General features: G+C 44.0%; 1 protein-coding gene across 1 annotated transcript in view; it reads left to right on the forward strand.

Annotated features, from left to right (window-relative positions):
* The first annotated feature begins 26 nt into the window (after positions 1-26).
* The window catches only part of ddhd1b (DDHD domain containing 1b), a 30,258-nt gene continuing 10,898 nt past the window's right edge, over positions 27-19,386 (forward strand). Inside the window, exons 1-11 of the mRNA XM_023423752.2 lie at positions 27-1,032; positions 1,789-1,965; positions 2,329-2,457; positions 3,087-3,234; positions 3,323-3,432; positions 5,174-5,280; positions 5,599-5,855; positions 6,633-6,708; positions 8,621-8,770; positions 8,946-9,010; positions 9,231-9,409. Of these exons, the coding sequence (XP_023279520.1) occupies positions 300-1,032; positions 1,789-1,965; positions 2,329-2,457; positions 3,087-3,234; positions 3,323-3,432; positions 5,174-5,280; positions 5,599-5,855; positions 6,633-6,708; positions 8,621-8,770; positions 8,946-9,010; positions 9,231-9,409 (2,131 nt within the window). The 5' untranslated portion in view covers positions 27-299. The remainder of the gene's footprint in view (positions 1,033-1,788; positions 1,966-2,328; positions 2,458-3,086; positions 3,235-3,322; positions 3,433-5,173; positions 5,281-5,598; positions 5,856-6,632; positions 6,709-8,620; positions 8,771-8,945; positions 9,011-9,230; positions 9,410-19,386) is intronic.

A 19,386-nucleotide genomic window follows, 5' to 3' on the forward strand; every position in this document is an offset into this window, starting at 1 on the left:
AACAGGAAGTTGACCCGACAGCGCAGAGCAGCTGAGATTACATCCTAGCTAGTATATTTCATTGAGCATCCCAGCAGTCATCACGAAAACCGGGGACGGCGTTGTGTCCTGGCGGGGACACATCAGCTTCATGTGCAGTTTAAACGGTCTAGAATTATGTTTTATTTGTAGCTATAATGTTGAGGAATATAGTAGGAATCAGAACAGTTGGGCATACAGATGTTAGCAGCTGTGGAGGAAGAACCCGTTAATCCGATGTAACAGTTTGACGGTGGGGGCATCGCCGGACCGTGAGCAACATGACGGAGAAACCGACTGTCCGCCAGCAGAGCTCGGAGAACAACTCTGTCAGCAGCAGCGAGTGGGACATGGCAAACGATGTGTTCGTGTCTGGCTACGACGACAATCTGCTGCCAGACAGTGCTGCTGTCGGGGACCCGGACCCGGCGCAGCCCGGCTTGGACAGACACCTGCCACTACTGCCCCAGGATGGCATGATGCTGGGCCTGGCTGGGGAGGAATACTCGGGCTCATCGTATCTGGACATCGAGCCAAACTACACCGAGAGTGACGGGAACGTCACAACCAAGAAGCGCATACGGTCCAATAGTTCCCGGCACCGCGGGGACATCGTGACGGAATTGGGACCAGAGGAGGTCCGGTGGTTTTACAAAGAGGACAAGCGGACGTGGAAGCCATTCGTCGGACACGACTCGCTAAAAATCGAGATCCTCTATCGGAGATTCTGCGAGCAAAACCCCGACAAGGTCAAACGCCCCGTCGATCCCACCGAGGCCGAGGGGAGAGAGGCTGCCAGGTCCGGCGACGTCCAGCCGGAGAGCGGGGCCGTTGACAGTGTTAGTGTTCGGGCGGAGCCGTCATCACAGCGGGGAGGAGGGCAGCGGCGCTCGATGTCAGAGGAGACGAAGGACCTGGACGACACCAGCATCATCGTGGAGGCAGTGTGTGTCAGAGGGGGGCTCTACGAGGTGGATATCCGAGAGAAGGAGTGCTACCCCGTTTACTGGAACCGTGAGCAACATTCATGTCCTCAATGATAATCATCGTTTTATTAGCACAATTAGCATCACCCTGCTGCTAACACCAGCTTTACTGCTACAGAACACTGTTAGAAGCAGACCTGGTCCTGTACTGGTAGACCTGCTACCTGCTACAGCTGTCAGTCACACCAAGCTGGACCACCACCAGACTCTGGACTGTTACTAGTAACAACACTGCAAGCCCCACTAGACAGCAGATACAGCACAGTCATTATTACGCAAAGATGTTCTCAATACATGAATATACACTTGGTCACATAACAGTTGATGTAGAAAAACTGAAACACTTTTCATCAATGATGTATTTGGTTTTTTTTTCCATTCATAGTTTAATGCACCAATATTTCATACTTTCAGACTTGAGGCAGAGGAACAGGGGGAGAAGCTGTTTCTAAACCACTGACTGACTGATCAACCATGTCCACATAGATTCATTAAAGGCCAAGATAACACATACATCACTGATGGTGACACTTGTAGTTCCCTCACTTCATCTAGCTCTGCTTCACAAAAGTAAACTAAACCATTATCTGATTATGAAAATGTTGCCAATTAATGTTTTGTTGATTGATCCAAGTAATCAAATTATGTTCTATGAACATGAAATGAAATTTGTGTTTGTGACACACACACACACACACACACACACACACACACACACACACACACACAGCAGAGTGTGTTCACTGTGTTTATCTCCTTATCCTTGATGTTAATTGTCCCTTAGAACAAGACCGTATTCCTGTGATGAGGGGTCAGTGGTTCATTGATGGGACGTGGCTGCCCCTGGAGGAGGATGAGAGTGACCTCATCGAGCTGGAGCACCTCGCTCGTTTTCGGGGGCAACAGATGAGGGACACCTACGAGATGGAGGCAGTGACCACCACAGTGGACAGCAAGGATGGTAAGGAATGGAAGAGACCCAGAAAGGTGTCTGTGTGTCTGTGTGTGACAGACAAAGAGTAACCGTGTGTGTGTGTGTGTGTGTGTGTGTGTGTGTGTGTGTGTGTGTGTGTGTGTGTGTGTGTTTAACTGCCATTGAGAACAAGGCCACAAAACAAGTCAGGTGATTTTATTCTAGCTGAGTGTGGCTGTACCAACAGGATGCTCACCTGAGTGTGTGTACAGTCTAAATCAGTGGACTGTAGTGAACTGGACTTTCACACACACACACACATACACACACTATACACTCTGATGGGGAATGGTGAAGTAATTATGCCGTCTTGAGTGTGTCCCTGTTAATCACAGTGTGACTGTCTCCCAGCCGTCCACAGTCTGAAGCTGAGCAGGAGTCACGTGGACTGGCACAGTGTGGATGAGGTGTACCTGTACAGCGACGCCACCACCTCCAAGATCGCACGCACCGTCACGCAGAAACTGGGCTTCTCTAAAGGCATGTGGAAAAATGTCACATCACACATTAATATAATAGAATACAATATATAATAATACTAACAGCTGAAACATGTCTGTCTGAGCTGACAAATGCCTTTAAAGGGTCAGTTCACCCAAACTACAAACAGTAATAAATAAACAGCTATTTTTATGTAGCACAGTCTCAGAGTCCTAACATCAGTATAACAAGCTGCTGCCTTCATCCTCAGCTTCACTCATCATCATATTTCATCTCCTCAGCACCCACAGCAGAGCAGCCCTGAGCTGTTTGGTATTTTAAATGTAATTTTACTGTCATCTCCTCCTCTGCACTGGTTGGAGGTTCAGAAGGAGGGAGGAGGGGAAATCTGTAGTTGTGTCATTTGGGTGAACTGACCATTTATTTATTGATGCAGGACTACATACAACAGACTCAGGTGTAGATTTTCTCACAGTCATTACACACTGAGCTCTAAAGGGTTGTTCTGTGCATCGTGGGCCTGTATTGACCCATTGGAATATAAGGGGTCATATGTACAGTTACATGATTTGCTTGCTGATGTAGATGGTTTCAGAAAAAAGTGAAGTTTGGCCACTTTAGTTAGCACATGGCATGCTGGCTAGTAATGTTCTCTCTGGTCTCCTCAGCCTCCAGCAGCGGGACACGTCTCCATCGGGGGTACGTGGAGGAGGCGGCACCTGAGGACACCCCACCTGAAACCACACATATTGTTTTCGTGGTGCATGGCATCGGCCAGAAGATGGACCAAGGCCGCATAATCAGGAACACCAGCATGTGAGATATGCAGGTTTGCAGTGGGAACACATAGAGCTGACTGGAACCACAATCATTGTTGAACTGTTTTATCTTGGCTGGTGTGCAGGATGAGAGACGCTGCCAGGAAGATGGAGGAGAAGCACTTCTCTGATCGCACCACAGAGCACGTCGAGTTCCTTCCTGTGGAGTGGAGGTCAAAGCTGGCTCTGGATGGAGGTATGCTACACTTAAGCACACACTGACCCACCTCTTCATCCTTTAAAACAGCTGCATTCAGTGTCAGGTAAAACCAGACACACGCAAGGTGATTTGATCATAAGTTCAGGTGTGAACACACCCTAGACACATTGAGGATGCATTTGAGATCGGATCACTTAGACCACATTCTTTTAGCAGTGTGAACGTGAATTAAAGAAGTGTGTCACCCTCTGATCCTCCTATTGTTTTGATGGAAACTTCACCACAGTGTTCAGCAGATAGTCAGAGCACCTGACACTCGGTGAATGACACAGCACACAGCTGATCGATGGACATAAAATACTTCACCAATAATTGACTGGAAAGATCCCTTGGCATAAAACCACACCAGCATCATTAACTGTAAAGGAGCTGGCGAGCACAGCTGAGAAAAGTGTAGTGATGAGCTCTAAACAGTCGGACAAATCATGAACTGACTGCTGATCAAATCTATAGAGCAAAATCAATTCCTCTCTTTGAGGGTCCATCAGGTTCTTCTGATTGCGGAAAGCTCTTGTTGACATGTTCATCCTCTTCATTTATCACCATAAAATCAGACATGTTGCAGTTAAGACAGAGTCAGAGGTAACTTACGTTTTTTATTTCCTTAGTTTGGTCAGGAAGGTCTTCTGTGCAACAGCTTAACTGACTTTAAGTGATCCCTTAAGCATAAACTAAGATAAGGAGAAATCCTTAAATACTTAAGTGAACATTTTAAGGAAACCATAAATTGTACATTTTGGAAAAATCTTAATTTAAGATGCTTTTTGCAACTGTTCCCTGGTCCTTTCTTTTTCTTTGCTCCCTCTTGGGCATATCTTCCAAAAGCACAGGGTGATTTATCATAGCTACACAGACGACAAAGATTTATTTTTAGATCTTTCACCAAATGATTTCAGCCCCATTCTATTTGGGAACAAAGAAGAAAGGTTGTAACTTAGTGCCTACCTGGAGTCTAGAGCATCAAAGACTTCAACCCATGTTAAACATCTGGGTGTGATCATGGTTGGGGATCTTAGTTTTAGTGACCACATAATAGCTTTAACTAAATTTGTGTTTTGGCATCTCAGAAACAGCTAGGGTCAGAGACTGTGTCTTACCAAAACTTAGCAAAACTTGTTCATCCCTTTTATATTATATCTTCCAGAGCTGATTACGGCAACGCTGTCCTCACTGGTTCACCAAATAAGACTATTAGACAGCTGCAACTTATTCAGATGCTGCTGCTGGGTTCTGACTAAAACTAAGAAAAGAGAGCATGTTATTCCAGTTCTCAGGTCTGACTGGCTTCCAGTCCGATACAGAGTTGACTTTTTGTCTACTAGTTTCTACATAGTCTGGGCCCTAAATATATTTCTGAAATGTGCCAGCTTTATAAAAAATAAACTAAGTTCTCTAAAATCTGCAGGAGATGGTCACTTGGTGGAGCCCTGCTGTGTTTAAGATAAACAGTGTGAAATGTCTTTCAGCCACTGTGCTGCCCCCTGCTGGAACCAGCTGGAACCAGCTCCCACTGGATCAAATCAAGTCACAGGGCACAGCCGAGACGCCCGATCACCAGGTTAATAATGACACTGGAAATACTGAGTTCAGGCAGGAATTTGAGAGGTGGAGGATTGTGGGAAACTGAGCCCATGTGAAGTCTGTACTTCAGAGTCGGTGTTTTATCAGAAGAAGAAACAGACGGTTGTGTTGGTGTATTTTCTGTATTGTCCTGCAGACACAGTGGACTCCATCACTCCAGACAAAGTGCGAGGTCTCAGAGATATGCTGAACAGCAGCGCCATGGACATCATGTACTACACCAGCCCCCTGTACAGAGACGAGGTGAGCCTGGCACTACACACCCAGCCTGAGGTGGCGCCTCGCTCTGACTCCTCACAGCTATGGTGCTAGTGCTGGTTTGGGAGCAATAGTCTCATGAATCTGAATCAACTCCGAATCCTTAATCCTGACTAAGATGTTTTAATTCCACATGGTTGTAGCTCTGAATTATGGCTGTGAAATAACAGATGAATGATGGAGACTCTGAGGCAGCAGACATGACTTATTATGTCTTATTAACACAATTCAAAATGGCAAGTACCCCACCGTGTGTGTATGTGTGTTGTTGTTGTGTGTCTTTGTGTGTGTGTGTGTGTGTAGATTACCAGGGGTCTGACTCTGGAGCTGAATCGTCTGTACTCACTCTTCTGCTCGCGGAATCCAGACTTTGAGAAGAACGGGAAAGTGTCGATAGTGTCGCACTCACTGGGTTGCGTCATCACCTTCGACATCATGACAGGCTGGGACCCCGTTCGCTTCCATCACCAAGAAGCGCCAGACCCAGAGGAGACGAAGGTCCGCTGGCCGAGTGACGAAGAGCGCCACCTTCAGGAGCAGCTGAGACTCACACACCTCAGGTACTGCATGATACTATTCTGGAACAGGTGTGGAGTTTGATTCCATCTGTGTTGTGGCATAAAATGCACCTGAAGGTTTAAGTGACTGATATATAAGCAGAGGTAAGATTTACTAGTTTTCAGAACCTGGAGTGGACGAAGTTCACCTCCAATCAAACCATTGGAACAATTATAATTTCTATCAGTATTAACAGAACTGTGTGAACATGGTGCCTGAGGCGTAGGGGTTCACAAGTAACTGTACGCTCATTTCTTTGGCAGACGTGAGAGTGTCCATTAGATTAAGGTGGAGTTGTATGTCAATATGAGGAGTGAACAGGTGAATGTGTTAGTGAAGAAGAATATTGAGGCTCAAAACAATCTCTCAGATTCTCTTTCTAAACTTGAATCACCTCCTTGTGGTTGTTTACTCCACTAACCAGCCAAGTTACATGAAATATGAACACAGTCTCTCCTTCCTGAGTTACAGTGTTGAATAATGACCAGAAGTGTTTTGCAGAACATTATGATGTCATGGTGAAGTTGACCTTTGACCTTTTGGATATAAAATGTGAACACTTCGTTTTATCCTTATAGACATTTGAGTTAAATTGTGCCATAATTAGTACATTAATTCATCAGTTATGGCCAGAAATATGTTTTGTGAGGTCACAGTGACCTTTGACCACCAATATCTAATGAGTTCATTCTTGACTCCAAATTGTGCCATATTTGAATATTTTTTTTAATTGACACCTAGTAATTAATGATTTTAATCTCTGTGTATCATCCGAACAGGCTAAGGGACCTGGAGGATCAGTTCCAGGGACTACAGACCTCGTCATGTGTCGCAGTGCCAGCCTTGAGATTCAAGGTAATGCTGAAAAGTTGAATTCTACTGTATCACCGGCACATGTTGTAGATGTGATTCTAACTACTGACCTGATCTAACGTGGACCTTTTGTTTTCAATTACAGACCTTCTGATTTAAATTACAGACCTTCTAATTCTACCTACACACTTTCAGATTCTAACTACAGACCTTCTGATTTAAACTACAAACCTTTTGATTCTAACTACAGACCTTCTGATTTAAACTACAGACATTCTGGTTCTAACTACAGATCTTCTGATTTCCATAACAGACCTTCTGAGTTAACCAACAAGCCTAACCTTCTGATTTAAACTGCAGACCTTCTGATTCTAACAACAGACCTTCAGATTTAAACTACAAACCTTCTGATTCTAACTGCAGACCTTCTTATTTAAACTGCAGACCTTCTGATTCCAACTGCAGACCTTCTGATTCTAACTACAGACCTTCTGATTCTAACTACAGACCTTCTGATTTAAACTACAGACATTCTGGTTCCAACTACAATCTTCTGATTTAAAGTACAGACCTTCTGATTCTAACTACAGACATTCTGGTTCCAATTGCAGACTTTCTGGTTTTAACTACACACTTTCTGGTTCTAACCACAGATCTTCTGATTTAAACAACATACTTTCTGAGCTCAACAGCAAACCTTGTGAATTAAACTGCAGACCTTCGTATTGTAACTACAGACCTTCGTATTGTAACTACAGACCTTCTCATTTAAACTGCAGACCTTTTGATTTAAACTGCAGACTTTCTGATTTAAACTGCAAACCTTCTGATTATGACTGCAGACCTTCTTTATTTAAACAACAGCCATTCTGGGTTTTAACTATAGCCTTTTTGATTCTAACTACAGACCTACCGATTAATAATACAGACCTTCCGATTCTAACTACAGACCTTCTGATTTAAACTACAGCCATTCTGGTTCCAACTGCCGATCTTCTGATTTAAATTACAGACCTTCTGATTTTACGTAAAAATCCTCTGATTCTAACTAGAGACCCTGCGATTCTATCTACAGACCTTCTGATTTAAACTGCAGACCTTTTGATTTAAACAGCAGACATTGTGGTTCTAACTGAAGAGCTTCTTATTTCAACAACAGTCCTTCTGAGTTCAACAACAGACCTTTTGATTTTAACTACACACTCTGAGTCATACTACAGATCTTCTCATTCTAACTGCAGACCTGAACTAACCACAGACCTTCTCATTTCAACTACAGACCTTCTGATTCTAACTACAGACCTTCTTATTCAAACTACAGACCTTCTGATTCTAACTACACACCCTCTGAGTCTAATTACAGACCTCCTGATTCTAACTACAGACCCTCTGATTTAAACTACAGATCTTCCAATTCTAACTACAGACCTGAACTAACTGCAGACCTTCTGATTCTAATTACATACCTTCTGATGTCAACTACATACCTCCTGATTCTAAATACAGACCTTCTCATTCTAACTACAGACAATCTGATTTAAACTACAGATCTTCCAATTCTAACTACACACCTGAACTAACTATGGACCTTCTGATTTTAACAACGAACCTTCTCTTCTCTGTCCCTAGAAGCATCACAATCACACAGTATGGACACAGACTGCTGCAGAGTACTTAACAGAGGGTTTCATTTCTTACTGTGGTGTAAATAATTACTTTTCAACACCTCCTGAGCAGGTGGTAGTGATGCAGACCTTCCCGTCTGTTTTTATTTTCCACTCATTGGTTTCAGTTGTTCCCACTCTTTGTTTTATAGTAGCTTGAGTGGAGAATGAGTTGAAATCCATGAAGCAATCACAGACTTTATTCAAATTAATAACTGTCCTAAGAAGATTTGGGGTGGGGGTCTCAGTCGTTTTCTCAAGTTGGATCTACCCCACTCTCTGTGCTGCAGGTGGAAAATTTCTTCTGCATGGGCTCTCCTCTGGCTGTGTTCCTGGCACTGCGAGGGATCCGGCCTGGAAACAACAGTGTGCAGGACCACATCCTCCCCACAACTATCTGCAAACGCCTCTTCAACATATTCCATCCCACAGACCCTGTGGTGAGAGCCACTACCCAGAGATGTGTGTTTCATTCATGTCACATTTGGATGCAGCTCTGTGGGAATTTTCTATTATACTACAAAATAATGAAAACTGAAGGACATGCTGACAGTTACATTATACTCAAATTACAAAAAGAAAAATACCCTCATCAAGTGTTTATCCTCTTTTCAGGCATACAGATTGGAGCCTCTCATCTTAAAACACTACAGCAACATTGCACCTGTTCAAATCCACTGGTATGTGTTTTGGTTTTATATGAGACATAATGTGCTATTTGTATACGATTTCCTATGAATTTAGCAGATCAGTAGAGGCTGTGATGTTGTCCTCTTTCTCTCTGTTATCAGTTTACAGTAAAAGTAATGGTATAATGAGCTGGTATAAACTAAGTCACAGCTTCAGACAGAATGAGGACTAGAGTCAGTGACCTGAGCTTGATGTGGATGTGATGTGCAGGTATAACACCACCAGCCCAACACCGTATGATCAGATCCGGCCCACACTGATAAACCCCCCAAAGGAGACAGCGTCCGTCTCAGACTCAGAAAGCATCCCCAGCCCCTGCACCTCCCCCCCACAGGCTCGTCGGCACTACGGAGAGTCTATTACCAACCTGGGCAAGGCCAGCATCATGGGTGAGCACACAGAGAGGGTCACGGCTGTGTGGATGGCAGATGCAGTAGGACATGATACAAGTGTCAGAGCTCTCACTTTTTATTTCAATTCAAACTTTGGTAATTTCCTGCAAATGTAATAGCCATTAGCTGAGACCCTGACAGGCTGAAAGTCTCTTTTGTCACTCTCTTTTGAACATTCAGTTCAAACTCGTGCAGGGTGGGTGCAGGTCTTAAAAACCCTGCCTTTGATACTCAAAAGCTGCTTTCCCATTCATCTGCTATGATGATTTGTGACATCACAAATAGTTTAGAAGTCAGTTGTGGTCCGGTATTCAACTTACACAAGTGTGATTTGGAAACTCGAAGCCTCCAGTGCACATACATTGAGAATGGACTGTTCAGTGAAGTAGGAGACATATTGTGTCCTTCTATTAAACTTTTAGGGTGACATGAATATTTCTTTGATTATGGAATTTAATTAAATTAATTTTAATTTAGGCTTGGATGTCATTTTAAGGTTTTAACAAGACACACTTTTTTTGTGTAAAAACTATATCAGACACATTATTATTCAAAGAAAAGTATTTTATATACATCTATAACATGCCTTGAAGGAATCTTATGATTGAATTGTGTTTGTCATCATTTCTTTACATCAAAAATTGATAACTTAATTGTGATAATAATCACAACTAGAAAATACCTGGAAAAATTTTTAATGTGCCTGCTGCTTGGTGCGTGTACTTCAACTCACATTTAAATCTGTACAAAGGACGTTACTTTCCATTTCATTCATGTTGTAGAGACTTATCCTGACACTGACCTCAGTCACTGCAGGTGTCCCTCAAAAAGCCTTTTGAAGCTGTCACGACTGGCCAAAATAACCTCACACTGATGGTTTCAAACCCAAATTTGTCCCCACAACCGTAGCAAGACATGTATACACACATGTACATGTCCTAATAGAAGTTGATCTGCAATAAAGCTATACCACTATATCCCCATATAGACGATAGCTTCTAAGAGAAGCTTATTACCTACCTTACAGTTTATGTTTGAGACTCTTATTTTGAAAGTGTCTGTGCTTCTGTGTTTGGCAGTATAAATTGCATAAGGTTTTGTACAATAGAGCCAATAATTCCCTTTTACCACATTGAGACTTTTGAACATTAATCCAAAATCGTGGTGATTGTGTCAATATATGTGTGTTTGTGTTTTTGCAAGTTTTCGTGTGTAGCGGTAGAGCTGCCCACAGAACCTCCAGTAAGTTCTTGTTACCCGGTTGAGACTCTTATTTTGAAGGTCGCATATCCAAAAAATAAGATGGTGGTCTGTCAATGTGAGTATTGTTGTGTATGGCAGTAGAGCCGTCTACCATAGAGCCTCCAAAAAGCTTGTGTTACCAGGTTGAGACACTTATACAATTATATCCATATGGTGGTGATGGTGTTTGTGTGTCTTTCAATGTATGTGTGTGTGCGTGATGTTGGGAACTGCCAAAGCTTAACCTCCAACAGCCCTTTGAAGTTGTCAGGACTGGCCAAAATGACCTCACAATAATGGTTTTGAAATGGGTATAGTATGGACCCAAGTGCAGCACACAACTTGACGTAGTTTGTAATGACCTTTATTTATGAACCAGCAGAGATATTGCACACAGGTGGGTATTGGGGATAGAGGAAGGGGTCCCGGGCCGGGGCTGGAGATGCCGTGCTGCGGAGCAGGTGAGTGGAGTGGGTTGGGGAGGCTCACCTCAAGGAATGCAACGGTACCGATGTTGTCGAGGAAGCAGGAGGATCAGAACCAGGTAAGCAGTCAGCAGGGTGGACGAACCAGGCTGGGAGTGGACGTGAACCGGGCGTTAAGGGTCTGGAACGCCTTGTCAGCATCGGGGGACCAGCAGAATTGCACCTTGGAGGACGTCAAGGTGGTGAGGGGGGCGACCACGGAGCTGTACCAACGGATGAACCTCTGGTAAAAGTTGGCAAACCCCAGGAACTGTTGCAGCTGTTTACGGGAACCAGGAATGGGCCAGGCAGTGACAGTTGAAACTTTGGTGGGGTCCATCTGGATGCTACCTCGGCCGACAATGTACCCCAGGAAGGAGACTGAGGAGGCATGGAACTCACACTTCTCTGCCTTAAGGACGCCTCCAGGAGCCTCTGCAGTACCACTTGGACGTGGTGGACGTGTTCCTCGCGGGACTTTGAGAAGATCAGGATGTCGTCAAGGTAAACAAAGACATGTTTGTTGAGCATGTCTCGGAGGACGACGTTTACCAACGCCTGGAAGACTGCTGGGGCGTTGGTGAGACCAAAGGGCATGACCAGATACTCGTAGTGGCCTGTGGGGGTGTTAAATGCCATCTTCCACTCATCTCCTTCTCTGATGTGAACCAGGTGGTAGGCGTTGCGGAGGTCCAGCTTAGTGAAGATCGTGGCGCCCTCAGGAGTTCAAGAGCAGAGGAGATGAGGGGCAATGGTTACCGATTCTTCATAGTGATGTCATTCAGTCCTCGGTAGTCTTTTTTTCTCCACGAACACCAACCCAGCACCAGCTGGAGAAGAGGACAGACAGATGATGACAGCTGCCAGAGAGTTATTGATGTACATCTCCATGGCGAGCGGTTCTGAACCAGAGAGGGAGTAGAGGCAGCCACGAGGAGGCGAGGACCCAGGTAGAGGATCAACAGCGCAGTCATAGGGGCGATGAGGCGGCAGAGAGGTGGCCTTGCTCCTACCTGATCTCTCTGGTGTTTTTCCACTCACCCCGCCTCTGTCTCACTCTCCACTCTGCCACACCTCCCTCATCAGCCTCACCGTCCCCACCTGTTGCTCCCAGCTGCATTCCATCTCCTATTAAGCAAGTATTTAAGTAGCCTTGGTCTACTTACTCATGGAGCGGGTTCGGGAGGCTCACGAGTTGGAAGGAAGGCAACAGTACCGTTAAGGAGCAGGCTGCAGATGTTGTCGAGGAATAAGGAGGGTCGGAACCAGGTAAGCAGCAGGGTGGACAAACTGGGAAGGAGCAGGTAATCAGGGCCAGACAAAGGATCAGGAAACCAGCAGGGAAGTACTCACAAGACAAACCCACCAAGAAAGACTAGACGAGGCAGGAGTCTCTGATGGTAAGGATCCCACAGTTAAGACAGGTGGGAACCTCACATAGCAACGTCAGAGCTGGGGAATGCCAAACAGCAGACAGGAACCAGGAGGGGTAAAGGCAGAACTCGTGGTTGGGGACAGAAGGCTGAGGCGTTAACCGGGGCAGAGACGAGGCAGGATAGTCAGAGACGAGCAGGGTCGATAACAGGAAGTCGGTCCGGAGATGAATGCTGGAAAGTCTTGCATAATACAGAGACAAATTGGCAATGAGTGAGTGGACCAAGGCTGCTTAAATACTGGCTTAATAGGAGATGGAATGCAGCTGGGAGTAACAGGTGGGGACAGTGAGGCTGATGAGGAGGTGTGGCAGAGTGGAGAGTAAGACGGAGGCGGGGTGAGTGGAAAAACACCAGAGAGATCAGGTAGGAGCACAGTCAGATTGTTACAGGTTTTTCACCAAAATTGTCCTCACAATTGTAGAAACACATGTGCTGATTTGCTTTATAGATGCTCTCATACTTGAGAGTAATAATGGTAAGAGTTAATGAGTCTAATCAGCCAATAAGAATTAGCTTTCTGTGCGTGTGCGCATAGAGATCAAAGAGTCTCTTAACGGGCTGTTTCGAACATCTTTGTCTAGCTGGAAGACAGAGCTGACACAGAGCTGAATGAGATTTTGGCTCTGCGAGCCACTCAAACAACTGCTATTTCTGAAAAAGCAGTAACTCTTATCAAAACCATGGGCAAATCATGAGCAGGACAAGAACTTCAGGCACGGATTATCTGGCTTTGGTGTATCTAGAGCCAAAAATGTGGACACAGGAGCGAGTTACAAAAAAGGGTCACTTCTGTGGAGGGTACTCCCATCACTTTGAGGCTCTCTGTTGAAAATCTAAATCTCTGTGCTTAGGTAGACACTTTCTATGAAACATCACAAATTTGTCTACTACCAAGGAAGCCATGATTTGTCAAGAATGAATTATGTGGTCAGAAGGACAAGAATTTTTTCAGAGGAGTTCTATAGCTTCTCCCACTCTAGCTGTGATGTCATCCACTCTAGCTCTGAACATTCCATGCAATACACACCCATTATAAAATCTGAAATGGTGTATGAGCGGTCAGTAAATCAACGCGCATTCACTCTTTCGTGGTGTCACAATAATACTTTCTTTTATTGCATAACAGCAACAGCAAAATAAATAAAGATCATCTTAAACAGAAAACTCGCTTTATATTGAAATGCGGTTGAAAAATAGTTTGCCCTTCCGCTCTCTAGCCAAACACACACCCCTTACCTGTGCTCAGGTGACGTCTACTTATAGAGTTAACACCCCCTGACATCATCATTGCATCATCATAATCACTTTAGCAATATCACGTCAACATAAACAGCAGTATTTCATCATGATTTGATATGTAGGTGGCAGCATGATTATAAATGACTTGCATGAATATGATAAATATGATATGGTATAGGTAGGTAAAACACAAATTAGTGTATTGGCTTCAACACTCCGGCCCCTAATTGACCGGTATAGGGCAATTCATACATTCATACAATGAAGCATACACTCAAGATTCCTTTGTGGCAATATTCAGGATTGTCCATAGAATTTCAAAAATAATTAAAAACAAAATAATAATAATAATCCAGTTAATTCCAATAGTCCATTTGTGAAATAAGTTCATAAAAATTCAACCAAAAAGATCAACGCAGATCCTCGTTTGAAAAAGAGAAAAAAGAGAGAAAAGGTTCAACTAAAGTCCTTTCAGGGGTCAAAATATTTAAAAAAAAAAGTGTATAGGTCAGACCTGTCTCCTCAGGTCATGTCTTGTAGAAGGCACAGCTTAGTAATAGGCCTTTCCAAGGTGCCATTTTGTGTCCTGATCTTGACCCAACGTACATGTCCTTTTTTGTCGGGGAAGATTTCTGTGATTCTGCCCATGGGCCAGGAGTTGCGTGGTGAGCTTTCATCGATAATCAGCACTATGTCTCCATGTTTTAGATTCTTTTTAACCTTATTCCATTTCTGCCTCTCTTGTAACAATGGGAGGTACTCTCTTGTCCAGCGTTTCCAGAACAGATCAGCTATGTATTGGGTCTGGTTCCATCTTCTTCTGGAATAGGTGTCACTTTTGTCGAAGAGTCCAGGTGGAAGAGTAGGCATTCTCTTCATTTGGAGCAGGTGGTTGGGTGTTAGAGGCTCCGGATCTTTCGCATCCTGAGATAAGACTGTGATGGGCCGGTCGTTCATGATCGCCTCTACCTCACATAAAGCTGTTTGGAGACCCTCGTCATCCAAGGTCTGTTCCCTTGTGATGGAATAGAGGATCCTTTTGATTATTCGGATGAGCCGCTCCCATACGCCTCCATGATGAGGACCATAGGGTGGATTGAATGTCCATTTGATACCTTCAGCGTGAATCAAATGCTGGATTTTACTGAGGTTAAGGTGAGTAAGTGCTTCTCGAAGCTCCCGTTCTGCCCCCACGAAATTTGTACCGTTGTCAGAAACAATCTCCTTCACTTGGCCTCGTCTGCAGATAAATCGTCGGAGTGCAGAAATGCAGGAGTCTTTGTCCATTGAATGACATCTCTAAGTGTACGGCTCTACTTGCGAGGCACGTAAACAAGGCTCCATACCTTTTTACTTTGCTGCGGCCACGCTTGACTTCTATTGGACCAAAGTAGTCTAGTCCAGTGTGGGTAAAGGGTGGCAAGTCAGGTGTTATCCTGTGTAGAGGTAGGTCAGACATTTTTTGTGTCATTGCTGTGCCATACCATCTCCTGCAGAGTACACAGTCCCGTGTTATCTTTCTCGCAGCAGAGTTTGCTCTTATGATCCAGTATTTTGTTCTGAGTTTTGCTATCATTTGATTTCTTCCACAATGACCCACCAAGGCGTGGGTATGGTGTAAGAGTAGCTTTGATAGGTGGTTGTCCTTGGGCAAAATGGCTGGATGTTTGATTTCCTCTGGCATTGCCAGTTTACTTAGTCTGCCTCCAACTCTCAGGATTCCATGTTGAAAGATGGGATCTAGTTTATAGATCCTACTGTTTCTCTTTATGGGTAAGCCCTTTTGTAGAGAGGTCACCTCACCTTGAAAGGATTGTTGTTGGACATAGGACACAAGTGATTGCTCAGCCTTGGCTAGATCCTCCACAGACAGCTGTGGGTCTGAATCACTAATTTTCTTTTTTAAGTTCAATTGTCTCAGAGTTTCTTTGAATTTTAGGAGCCAGGCTGCCGATCGAATCAATTTGTCCCATGATGAAAAGTGCTCAGTCAGCGGACTTTGATTCTGCAACGCACTTGTAGTGAAAGCCACAGTCACCTTCTTGACCTCTGGGTCTTTGTCGGACAGTGTGGGTGGTACTTGGATCACTGGCCAGTCTGTTTCAGGTTGCATCAGGAAATCTGGCCCTCTCAGCCAGTGTCCTTCTTGAAGGAAAGTCTCAGCTTTCATGCCTCTTGATGCACTGTCTGCGGGATTGATTCCAGTCTTTATATGGAGCCATTGGGATTTGTGTGTCAGATCCCGAATAGTAGACACTCTGTTCGCCACGTAGGTCTGAAACCTTCTGCAGTCATTTTGGATGTGTTTTAAGACTGGTGCTGTCGGTCCAAAAAACTGAGTCTCCGAGGGTTAACTCAAGCTCTCTCTTCAGCATCCTGTCTATCCTAGCAGCAAGGACTGCACTGGCAAGCTCCAGCCTTGGGATTGTCACCACCTTTAAAGGTGCCACTCTTGCCTTCCCAATCATAAAGGCAATGTGAGGTAATCCATCATCACTAGTCAGTCTTAGATAGCTGACTGTCCCATAACCTCGCTCGCTTGCATCGCAGATGTGAAGCATCTGTGCCCCAGTGGCTTCAAAATCTGGTGGCCTAAGACATCTCCTGATTCTTAAGCTGGAAATCAGGTTAAGATCTTTCAGCCACGCCTTCCACTTATCTGTGTAAGCAGTTGGTATCAGTTCATCCCATCCACAGTTTAGCTTGCACAGGTCCTGCAGTATTCCTTTCCCGGTCAGCATAATTGGTGCTAGGAACCCTGGAGGATCATATACTGAGTTTAACACAGACAAAATGCTTCTACGGGTGACTGATGGTTGTTTTGGGGTGATCGAGAAGAAGAACATGTCTGACTCAGTGTCCCATCGCATGCCAAGAGCACTTTCTATGGGCAGTTTGTCTTTGTCAAGGTCTAGATCTTTGACCTCTTTTGCTCTATCTTCAGCTGGAACCGAAGCAAGGACTGCACGACTGTTACTGGTCCATTTGGTGAGCTTAAATCCACCTGTGGCGCATACTGATCCGAGCTCTTTCACCAGAGAGATTGCTTGGCTCTCATTTGGGACAGATTTGAGACAGTCGTCTACATAAAAGTTGTGATGAATTGTTGAGAACTTCAGTGCGACATTTCCCTTCATTATCATCAGCTGTCCGCTTCAGTGCGAAATTGGCACAACTCGGGGATGAGATTGCTCCAAAGAGATGCACTGTCATCCGGTACTCTTCTAACGGTTGGTTGGTGTCGCCGTCTGGCCACCACAGGAATCTGAGGAAGTCCACATCATGTGTAGGTATCCTTACTTGATGGAACATTCCTTCGATATCTCCCATCACTGCTACTGGATCCTGTCGGAATCTGAGGAGTACACCCAACAAGGTGTATGTAAGGTCAGGACCCTGCAGCAGCTCAGAGTTCAGTGAAATTCCTTGAAATGAAGAGGTACAATCGAACACCACCCGGATTGTCTTTTTCCTTTTGTGATAGACACCATGGTGAGGGATGTAGCACAATCTTCCATCTATCCGGGGAAGTTTTTCCTCTGGTACTCTTTCTGCATGCCCTTTCCTCAAGACATCACTCATGAAGCCAATATTGTCTTTCCGAAAGGCTTCGTCTTTCTGGAATCTGCGGGCAAGACTTAGTGCTCTTTGTTCCGCCACCTTCCTGTTGTTTGGCAGGCTGATGTCATCCCAACGGAACGGAAGTCGTATTTCATAGTGGCCATCTTTTTTTTGACTGAGCTGTTCATCACATGCAAGAATTTCTTGTCTTCAAATGACTGTTCTTGTTTTTCATTGTAGGCCAACTGTAACATTGTAGGCCAAGAGCGTATATCTTTATTTTCCGGGCCTTTTCCGCAGTTTGTTTCGTATATTATATTTTATTTCCATCTGCTTGTAATATTTTCATTCATATCTTTGAGATTTTCGCATCACCTTTAAAGTTGTCCGCTTTCCGTGCAGCGATATTAATCCGTGGCCTATAGTTTCAGTGATTTCGTAATTTTATAGGCAGTTTATGGATTCATTTGTCTGCTCGTCAAACAGTTCCTTCTTTTCATTTGTCACCTTTTAATGTTTGATCGTAGCCAGGTTCAGAAAACAGCTCATCCGCTCGTTTACTCACGGTACCGGTGAGATCAGATTCTGGCAGCAGCCCAGATCAATCCAAACAGACTCCGGTCTCTTTCATTTCCACGTTGACTGGTGTCCTTTCTGGCGTTCAGATGGGCTATTTTTCAACTTGATTGTAGGAGCGGTTAGTAAATCAACGCGCATTCACTCTTTCGTAGTGTCACAATAATACTTTCTTTTATTGCATAACAGCAACAGCAAAATAAATAAAGATCATCTTAAACAGAAAACTCGCTTTATGTCGAAATGCGGTTGAAAAATAGTTTGCCCTTCCGCTCTCTAGCCAAACACACTACCCTTACCTGTGCTCAGGTGACGTCTACTTATAGAGTTAACACCCCGTGACATCATCATTGTATCATCATAATCACTTTAGCAATATCACGTCAACATAAACAGCAGTATTTCATCATGATTTGATATGTAGGTGGCAGCATGATTATAAATGACTCACATGAATATGATAAATATGATATGGTATAGGTAGGTAAAACACATATTAGTGTATTGGCTTCAACATGGTCTAAAAATTACGCAAAACGTAAACTGCGATTTTGTGTGAACTGTAATAGTTATCAAAATACTGATTTATCCCAAAAGAGTCTCAAGTCTTGTGACCCGTTTAACGTTTCAACCATTTCTCTACATTGAAGTATGACGCAGCAGTAGAGCTCCAAAGAGAGCTGGGTTTGGTCGTTTTCAAGACGTCTCCCCATTCATTCTCTTTAGTCATATTTATTTTTATTGAAGCAGTTTCGGCCATATAGATAATACAGGTAATACATTTCAGTCGCTTCATTTTCTATAACAAAAATAAGAACAAATAGTGAATGAAAGCGAAATAATTATAAGATAAAATAATTAAGAAAATAAACAAACATTTTAAAAAAAAAAAGGGGAGGGGGCGTAGGGTTAGGTGCATGTGTGCAGCCAAATCAAACGGGTAAATTAGTCAGATTCAAATTCATATGGAGGGTAGGATGGACATAGTCAGATTCAGTGTGGGTTTTGTCCAAAAACGTTGCAAAGGACGACCAGATCTTATTAAAAATAAGCCAATCTGTGTTTCAGAGCAAACCTGATTCCTTTCAGGTGGAGTGGTTTGCCAGTGTTTAATTAAAGGGGTTTCTGGTTTGCTGTTATGAGGCCATAAGCAGTAAAGTATTTCTGCGGTTTCCTGAGTGTGTTCAGTGCCTCTGATGTGCCCAGTATAATCAACTAGGGGTTATGATAGTGTCCTACCCACTACAATGGAAAGGATGTTGAAGATACAGGGTTTTTCCTGCATAGATAATTGCGAGGTGGTCGCCTCTGTCAAATTTCGTGCCTCCTCCGCCTCCCGACAAAATTCTATTACTTGTTTTCTCGTTACTGCATTGATTGTACCAATCAAGGAGCTGGGCAAAGATTTCCAAAATGGAATTTTTGATTTTAACTTCTCAGTCAGAGGGGTGAAATT

The sequence above is a fragment of the Seriola lalandi genome, unplaced genomic scaffold, assembly GCF_002814215.2.
Source record: "Seriola lalandi dorsalis isolate HSWRI2012SDOR001 ecotype SW California unplaced genomic scaffold, Sedor1 jcf7180002054693, whole genome shotgun sequence".
In the NCBI taxonomy this organism is placed as follows: domain Eukaryota; kingdom Metazoa; phylum Chordata; class Actinopteri; order Carangiformes; family Carangidae; genus Seriola; species Seriola lalandi.